The following is a 9,094-nucleotide window of genomic DNA, read 5'->3' on the forward strand; positions in this document are numbered from 1 at the left end:
TTTTTTTTTTTTTTTTTTTTTTTAACACCGTGTCCCCCTCCCTTTTCCCTTGCAAGATATAACACGTGGGAACCGGAGGAGAACATCCTGGACCCCAGGCTGCTGATCGCCTTCCAGAACAGGTGAGCGTCCCCCACGCAGCCACCGCCTGCCACCCGTGACCGTATATGGGAATGGCAAAGGGGGCGACGCAGCAATAGGAAAGGGGCGGGTAGGGAGTTGGTGGGAGCCCCCTCCCTAACCGGCCTGGATGGGCACGCTGCGGCCCCAGCTCCTCTAACCAGCGTCCTTGGCGGTTGCTGCAGCTTGGGGTGGGGGCGGGGCAGGGCCAGGGAAGGCCAGGCTTGGGTTTTGGGGGAACTTTGGGAAGGGTGTGTGTGGGTGGCCCTGCAGCTGCCCGGAGAACTTGGGGCTGTGCCTGGTTCCCCAGGGGCCCCTCCTGTTGCAACCTGGGAGCCCCACCCCCGGAGCCTAGGTGTTGCTGTCTGCAGCCACTGGCCGCTTGGCACCAGCACCTCGCGGTGAAGCTCTGAGGGAGCTGGCATTGTGAAACCGCCTGGACGTCATGGAACTGAACTTAACCTGTTGGCGGCTGGAGAAAAGTTGACATGGCCTTCAAAGTGCACCCACACACCCCAGGGAATTGAAGCTTGGTCAGGAGTAGATTCCATAGGGTGCTGGGTTGCCCCCCACCCTGACCCCAGTGGGCTGTTGGGCAGGGCAGGGCCACCCACCCTCAAGGCAAGGGCGCTTGACCCAAGAGCCTAGGGTGGGCGCTGCCCGGTGGCGGAGGGTGGCTGCTTCTGGGGACTCACCCTCGTGCGCACGGTTGCTCCTCACGCCGCAGCTGCTGCAGCTGGGTTCCTTGCCGGTGGCTGTGGTTCTCTGTTTCGGAGAGGGTAGAAGGGGGAAGGGCGAGGAGGGGAGGAGCAGCCGGGGCCCTTGGAGCTCGGCCACCCCGCTGCCTTCCATCTCTCCTCCCCCTTTTATTTTGCATTATTTCCTGTGGCGCGTTTGGCGCTAAAACTGTAAACTGTAGACCCTCTGAGCTAGCCACCGGCCCGGCAGGGAAGTTGCCCTCCTGCAGTGCAGGGGGGCCCAGAGCCGGGATCCTGCCCCATTCCACCTGGGAGTTCACCACCCTGTAACCATGTCAGCAGCTGATGCCACGTTGCATAATGGGCCCCTGAAGAATTAAAACACAGGCTGTTGCAATGCCACGCAACGTCAGCGTCAGGCCCTGGCCCCCACCCTGGGGCATGTCAGAACTCCCCAGGGTTAGTCCAAAGGGGCATGGGGGTGGTAGCTAGAGTCTGTGAAGAACCCGTTTCTGGCCCAGGAATGGGCTGCAACTTTGGCAAACACTAGAGAGGCATCCCACTCTTCTGTGGAGGGCTGGGTAGTGCCTGGGAAGATCCAGCCCCCAGCTGTAGATCACCCTTAGGCTGGCCTGAAGGCAGGAGCCTGGTGGCTGTAGAGACCGGTGCTTCCGCCCATGGGCTTTATTAATAATTTGGAAACGGAGGCAGCCAGGAGCCAGACTCCAAGGAGGAGGTGGTGCTTCTCCTAGCTGCTCTGGCCACGCCCACCTGCTCAGCTGGGAGGAGCCCAGGGTTCACCAGGTGGCTACAAACCTGGCCAGACCCTGGCCTTGGTGGCCTGCCCCCGCCCCCAGCCCCTAATTGGCTCATTTGCCGCTGTGTAAACAAGGGCGCAGCCCCTCCCCCTGTTTAGTGCCTGGCCTTTAAGAAAGAACCCTCCCTTCTGCCGGAGGCACTCGTTATCGGAATCTTAATGAGGTCATTAGCATCCCGCGCTTCTGACGGGAGGGATGAGGTCGGCGCACACCTCGCTTGGGCTGGTTTGTCTTCCCTGGACCCCAGTGTCAACTCCTCTTGGCACAGAGCCACAGGTCCAAGGCTGCGGGCATGAGTGCCAGAGGTGCAGCCCTAAGCTTCTGCCTCCTGAGCACAGAGGTGGGGCCTGGGGTGTGCTGAGTCAGGTGTGGGCATCAAAGTGGGGGAGCCCTTCGCCCAGGACCTCTTGGGCAGAGGAGGGTTGCTGCGAAGGTTGAGGGCACTGAGGACTGACCCGCCCTAAGCTCTTCATTCCTCTGTGTCCTGCCAGCCCTACCAGATGCTCTTTGAAAGTGGGGGACCATCACCGAAGATTCGGGAATTAGCGGGGAGGGGGTGACGCAGAGGCTAACAGCACTGCCCTCTGTTCCCTCCCCCCCAGGGAACGGCAGGAGCAGCTGATGGGATATCGGAAGAGAGGGCCGAAGCCCAAACCGCTGGTGGTGCAGGTGAATACACGTGGCCGCCCCCGGGCACCCCCTTGACGTCCACCAGAGCTGCCTCCAGGCCCGGGGATGGGGGGGGTGGTTCCTCCCAGCACCCCAACCCTGCTTCCTTTCTACTAGACCTCCCACCTCCGGCCCCCCATGAGGCAGCTGCGGACCTGGTGAGGGCTGGGACACTCCAGAAACTCCCGGCATGCGGTGGGGCCGGCTTCCTCCCTCCTCTCACCCCTGCACCCGTTCCCTCAGGTGCCTACCTTTGCCCGTCGTTCCAATGTCCTGACCGGACTCCAGGACTCCTCCACTGACAACCGTGCCAAGCTGGATCTGGGCGCGCAGGGGAAGGGCCAGGGGCATCAGTACGAGCTCAACAGCAAGAAGCACCACCAGTACCAGCCACACAGCAAGGAGCGGGCGGGCAAGCCCCCGCCGCCGGGCAAGAGCGGCAAGTACTACTACCAGCTCAACAGCAAGAAGCACCACCCCTACCAGCCCGACCCCAAAATGTACGACCTGCAGTACCAGGGCGGCCACAAGGAGGCGCCCAGCCCCACCTGCCCGGACCTGGGGGCCAAGAGCCACCCGCCCGACAAGTGGGCGCAAGGCGCGGGGCCAAGGGCTACCTGGGGCGGTGAAGCCCCTGGCCGGTGCGGCGGGGCTCCAGGCAAAGGCTCCGAGAAGGGCCCACCCAACGGAATGATGCCGGCCCCAAAGAGGCTGTGACGGGCAACGGGATCGGGGCAAGATGAAGATAGTCAAGAACAAGAACAAGAACGGACGCATCGTGATCGTGATGAGCAAATACATGGAGAACGGCATGCAGGCAGTGAAGATCAAGTCCGGCGAGGTGGCCGAGGGGGAGGCTCGCTCCCCCAGCCACAAGAAGCGGGCGGCCGAAGAGCGCCACCCGCCTGCCGACAGGACCTTTAAAAAGGCGGCAGGCGCAGAGGAGAAGAAGGTGGAGGCGCCGCCCAAGAGGAGGGAGGAGGAGGTGTCCGGGGTTAGCGATCCGCAGCCCCAGGATGCCGGCTCCCGCAAGCTGTCCCCGACCAAGGAGGCCTTTGGAGAGCAGCCCCTGCAGCTCACCACCAAGCCCGACCTGCTGGCCTGGGACCCGGCCCGGAGCACGCATCCGCCCTCCCACCACCCGCACCCGCACCCCCATCACCACCACCACCACCACCACCACCACCACACCGTCGGCCTGAACCTCTCCCACGTGCGCAAGCGCTGCCTCTCTGAGACCCACGGTGAGCGCGAGCCCTGCAAGAAGCGGCTGACTGCGCGCAGCATCAGCACCCCCACCTGCCTGGGGGGCAGCCCAGCCGCCGAGCGCCCAACCGACCTGCCACCAACCGCCGCCCTCCCGCAGCCCGAGGTCATCCTGCTGGACTCGGACCTGGATGAGCCCATAGACTTGCGCTGCGTCAAGACGCGCAGCGCGGCCGGGGAGCCGCCCAGCTCCCTCCAGGTGAAGCCCGAGACACCCGCGTCAGCGGCGGTGGCGGCCGTGGCGGTGGCAGCGGCGCCCACCACGGCGGCGGAGAAGCCTCCAGCCGAGGCCCAGGACGAACCTGCAGAGTCGCTGAGCGAGTTCAAGCCCTTCTTTGGGAATATAATTATCACCGACGTCACCGCGAACTGCCTCACCGTTACTTTCAAGGAGTACGTGACCGTGTAGCTGGAGGGCGTCGGAAGGGGAAGCGCCATTCCCGCGGGGGGGCGGGGGGCTGAGCACCTGGGGCCTCGGGGCGGACTCCCCTCTCGCCAACCCGCCAACCTCGAGAGACCCGGGCTGGCCCCCAGGGTGAGGACGCCCGGAGCGGAGGTAACCATGTTCTCCCTGCGGCGGCTGTCAGACTCGGGCAGAGGCCCGTTCCACGCGGTGCCGGCGGGGCTCGCCCTCTCCTGCGCTTCCCTGCTGGAGATGGACCCCCGGAACTAACAGGGCAGCTCTGCGCCCGGCCTCAGAGTTCTAGTATTATATTTTAACCGTGCTAACTTGTCAAGTGCTGACTCTACTCCCGTTTGTATGTGGTGTTATTATTGAAATGTATTGTTTGAGCTCAAAAGGCCCGACCACCCCTCTTGGGCTGCTATATATATATTTATTTGTAGGTATTTATATATTGAAATATAAAACCTAGATTTATGGAGTTTCCTCTAGATCATGTTATATTCTATATCAAACAAACTCTTTTTCTTTTGACCTTTTTTCCCTCCATCCAGTATTTCGGTTGACTTCATTTTCTCCCCTCTTCCCGTTCCAGGAACTGCAATACCAGTAACCTTGGTATATATTTTTTGATACTGTACACATGGATGTGTTGTTTCTATGTGCAAAAAAAAAAAAGTTTGTTAAAAGGCTACACGAGCTCTCTAGAAACTGCTGCTACTAGAAATGTCTAAACTATAAGCTTCCAACTATTACCTGCTTGAATGTAAATATTAAATGGAGATGTTGAAGGTGCATTTTCGCTGTTTGAGATGAGCTCAGAAGGAACGTCGGAGGCAGGGAGGGGCCAGACCCCTCTGGCCACCAACTCCGCCTTCGAGCCCTGTGCTGAACCTTTGCACCAGCAAAGTGGGCTGGTTTTGCGGGCCGCAGCGCCGGCGCAGGAGGGTGACCCCGCTCCCTGGGAAGTCGAGAGGCGCCCGACTGTAAAGGGGATGGAGGGAGGAGGGGTGGGGAAGTCGGTGGCAGGCACTGGGGAAGCCGAGCCGCCGAGCCCGAGCCCGGCGCCCTGTGTTGTGCTCCGCTCTCCGGGAAATGCCATCACTAATTTATGCACTAAAAGGAGCCGGAGGAGCTGGAGAGACGCGGGGCCGAGCCGGGGAGGCCGGCGGAGGGAGGGAGGGCTCAGGCACTGACTGATGTGCAGCAGAAAATGGCTCCTTTCCCCTTTCCCTCCCCCGAACGGCTCCATATTGCAAAACCAAAAAAAAAAAAAAAATTAAAAAGCGACGAAAATGCAATTGTGTGCCTTCTCCCTCCTAGTGGTGCAGGGAGGGGAAGAAGAAAGGCAGAAAATGTTGGGAACTGTCACTGCAGCGCTTTTGGTGGAGAATTTTTTTTCTTTAATTTGAAATGCGAAGGCACCGGATGGAGATAGACGCGCAGGCACACGCACACTCACACACACACACGGAGGCATATTTTTGTGTTGCTGAGTATTTGGGGTTTGCTTGCCCGTGACAGCAGGCTCCTGGGCCACGAGGGGGTGTGGGGGGGCGCTTGGCTGTTGGTGATCGGATTAGGGGTCAAATGGAGAACGACTGAAGCCCTCGCGGGGACTCGGGGCTGGGGAGAGGAGGGGGACTGCGACTTTGCATTTCGGCTGCTTTGCACGCAGGCTTCCTGGTTAGCAAAGTGGCTTTGGAACATGTCGCAGTAACATGCTTAAAATTCTTGACAACTGCAAAATAAACTGCTAGTTTCATTTTCCTTACCCCTCCCCTTTCTTCCTACCCATGCGTGTTTATTTGAGGGGGACAGTGTATCAGGGATTATGTCAGGCCTGCAGAAATCTACCCTCCACATCCACAGCTAAATGTTCATAAAGACAGAGTAGGGCTTTATGTCACTCCCCACCTGGAGGCCTCGGCAAAGCTGGCTTTTTTTTTTTTTTTTTTTAACACCGTGTCCCCTCCCTTTTCCCTTGCAAGATATAACACGTGGGAACCGGAGGAGAACATCCTGGACCCCAGGCTGCTGATCGCCTTCCAGAACAGGTGAGCGTCCCCACGCAGCCACCGCCTGCCACCCGTGACCGTATATGGGAATGGCAAAGGGGCGACGCAGCAATAGGAAAGGGGCGGGTAGGGAGTTGGTGGGAGCCCCTCCCTAACCGGCCTGGATGGGCACGCTGCGGCCCCAGCTCCTCTAACCAGCGTCCTTGGCGGTTGCTGCAGCTTGGGGTGGGGCGGGGCAGGGCCAGGGAAGGCCAGGCTTGGGTTTTGGGGAACTTTGGGAAGGGTGTGTGTGGGTGGCCCTGCAGCTGCCCGGAGAACTTGGGGCTGTGCCTGGTTCCCCAGGGGCCCCTCCTGTTGCAACCTGGGAGCCCCACCCCGGAGCCTAGGTGTTGCTGTCTGCAGCCACTGGCCGCTTGGCACCAGCACCTCGCGGTGAAGCTCTGAGGGAGCTGGCATTGTGAAACCGCCTGGACGTCATGGAACTGAACTTAACCTGTTGGCGGCTGGAGAAAAGTTGACATGGCCTTCAAAGTGCACCCACACACCCCAGGGAATTGAAGCTTGGTCAGGAGTAGATTCCATAGGGTGCTGGGTTGCCCCCCACCCTGACCCCAGTGGGCTGTTGGGCAGGGCAGGGCCACCCACCCTCAAGGCAAGGGCGCTTGACCCAAGAGCCTAGGGTGGGCGCTGCCCGGTGGCGGAGGGTGGCTGCTTCTGGGGACTCACCCTCGTGCGCACGGTTGCTCCTCACGCCGCAGCTGCTGCAGCTGGGTTCCTTGCCGGTGGCTGTGGTTCTCTGTTTCGGAGAGGGTAGAAGGGGAAGGGCGAGGAGGGGAGGAGCAGCCGGGGCCCTTGGAGCTCGGCCACCCCGCTGCCTTCCATCTCTCCTCCCCTTTTATTTTGCATTATTTCCTGTGGCGCGTTTGGCGCTAAAACTGTAAACTGTAGACCCTCTGAGCTAGCCACCGGCCCGGCAGGGAAGTTGCCCTCCTGCAGTGCAGGGGGGCCCAGAGCCGGGATCCTGCCCCATTCCACCTGGGAGTTCACCACCCTGTAACCATGTCAGCAGCTGATGCCACGTTGCATAATGGGCCCCTGAAGAATTAAAACACAGGCTGTTGCAATGCCACGCAACGTCAGCGTCAGGCCCTGGCCCCACCCTGGGGCATGTCAGAACTCCCCAGGGTTAGTCCAAAGGGGCATGGGGTGGTAGCTAGAGTCTGTGAAGAACCCGTTTCTGGCCCAGGAATGGGCTGCAACTTTGGCAAACACTAGAGAGGCATCCCACTCTTCTGTGGAGGGCTGGGTAGTGCCTGGGAAGATCCAGCCCCAGCTGTAGATCACCCTTAGGCTGGCCTGAAGGCAGGAGCCTGGTGGCTGTAGAGACCGGTGCTTCCGCCCATGGGCTTTATTAATAATTTGGAAACGGAGGCAGCCAGGAGCCAGACTCCAAGGAGGAGGTGGTGCTTCTCCTAGCTGCTCTGGCCACGCCCACCTGCTCAGCTGGGAGGAGCCCAGGGTTCACCAGGTGGCTACAAACCTGGCCAGACCCTGGCCTTGGTGGCCTGCCCCGCCCCAGCCCCTAATTGGCTCATTTGCCGCTGTGTAAACAAGGGCGCAGCCCCTCCCCTGTTTAGTGCCTGGCCTTTAAGAAAGAACCCTCCCTTCTGCCGGAGGCACTCGTTATCGGAATCTTAATGAGGTCATTAGCATCCCGCGCTTCTGACGGGAGGGATGAGGTCGGCGCACACCTCGCTTGGGCTGGTTTGTCTTCCCTGGACCCCAGTGTCAACTCCTCTTGGCACAGAGCCACAGGTCCAAGGCTGCGGGCATGAGTGCCAGAGGTGCAGCCCTAAGCTTCTGCCTCCTGAGCACAGAGGTGGGGCCTGGGGTGTGCTGAGTCAGGTGTGGGCATCAAAGTGGGGAGCCCTTCGCCCAGGACCTCTTGGGCAGAGGAGGGTTGCTGCGAAGGTTGAGGGCACTGAGGACTGACCCGCCCTAAGCTCTTCATTCCTCTGTGTCCTGCCAGCCCTACCAGATGCTCTTTGAAAGTGGGGACCATCACCGAAGATTCGGGAATTAGCGGGGAGGGGTGACGCAGAGGCTAACAGCACTGCCCTCTGTTCCCTCCCCCCCAGGGAACGGCAGGAGCAGCTGATGGGATATCGGAAGAGAGGGCCGAAGCCCAAACCGCTGGTGGTGCAGGTGAATACACGTGGCCGCCCCGGGCACCCCTTGACGTCCACCAGAGCTGCCTCCAGGCCCGGGGATGGGGGGGGTGGTTCCTCCCAGCACCCCAACCCTGCTTCCTTTCTACTAGACCTCCCACCTCCGGCCCCCCATGAGGCAGCTGCGGACCTGGTGAGGGCTGGGACACTCCAGAAACTCCCGGCATGCGGTGGGGCCGGCTTCCTCCCTCCTCTCACCCCTGCACCCGTTCCCTCAGGTGCCTACCTTTGCCCGTCGTTCCAATGTCCTGACCGGACTCCAGGACTCCTCCACTGACAACCGTGCCAAGCTGGATCTGGGCGCGCAGGGGAAGGGCCAGGGGCATCAGTACGAGCTCAACAGCAAGAAGCACCACCAGTACCAGCCACACAGCAAGGAGCGGGCGGGCAAGCCCCGCCGCCGGGCAAGAGCGGCAAGTACTACTACCAGCTCAACAGCAAGAAGCACCACCCCTACCAGCCCGACCCCAAAATGTACGACCTGCAGTACCAGGGCGGCCACAAGGAGGCGCCCAGCCCCACCTGCCCGGACCTGGGGGCCAAGAGCCACCCGCCCGACAAGTGGGCGCAAGGCGCGGGGGCCAAGGGCTACCTGGGGGCGGTGAAGCCCCTGGCCGGTGCGGCGGGTGCTCCAGGCAAAGGCTCCGAGAAGGGCCCACCCAACGGAATGATGCCGGCCCCCAAAGAGGCTGTGACGGGCAACGGGATCGGGGGCAAGATGAAGATAGTCAAGAACAAGAACAAGAACGGACGCATCGTGATCGTGATGAGCAAATACATGGAGAACGGCATGCAGGCAGTGAAGATCAAGTCCGGCGAGGTGGCCGAGGGGGAGGCTCGCTCCCCCAGCCACAAGAAGCGGGCGGCCGAAGAG

General features: G+C 61.1%; 2 protein-coding genes across 2 annotated transcripts; both read left to right on the forward strand.

Moving 5' to 3' along the window:
* Nucleotides 1-30: 30 nt before the first annotated feature.
* On the forward strand, nucleotides 31-4,771 carry LOC108534269 (E3 SUMO-protein ligase CBX4-like; the record flags this gene model as incomplete). Its single annotated transcript, XM_017879555.1, is given in 5 exon segments — nucleotides 31-122; nucleotides 2,239-2,305; nucleotides 2,549-3,002; nucleotides 3,005-3,034; nucleotides 3,037-4,771. Coding segments are annotated over 5 exon segments (1,587 nt in total), but the record flags the coding sequence as incomplete, so codon positions are not given.
* Nucleotides 4,134-9,094, forward strand: LOC108534270 (E3 SUMO-protein ligase CBX4-like; the record flags this gene model as incomplete). Its single annotated transcript, XM_017879556.1, is given in 5 exon segments — nucleotides 4,134-4,184; nucleotides 5,847-6,031; nucleotides 8,131-8,197; nucleotides 8,439-8,610; nucleotides 8,613-9,094. Coding segments are annotated over 5 exon segments (957 nt in total), but the record flags the coding sequence as incomplete, so codon positions are not given.

This window comes from Rhinopithecus bieti, unplaced genomic scaffold, assembly GCF_001698545.2.
Source record: "Rhinopithecus bieti isolate Rb0 unplaced genomic scaffold, ASM169854v2 scaffold_9899, whole genome shotgun sequence".
Taxonomy (NCBI): Eukaryota; Metazoa; Chordata; class Mammalia; order Primates; family Cercopithecidae; genus Rhinopithecus; species Rhinopithecus bieti.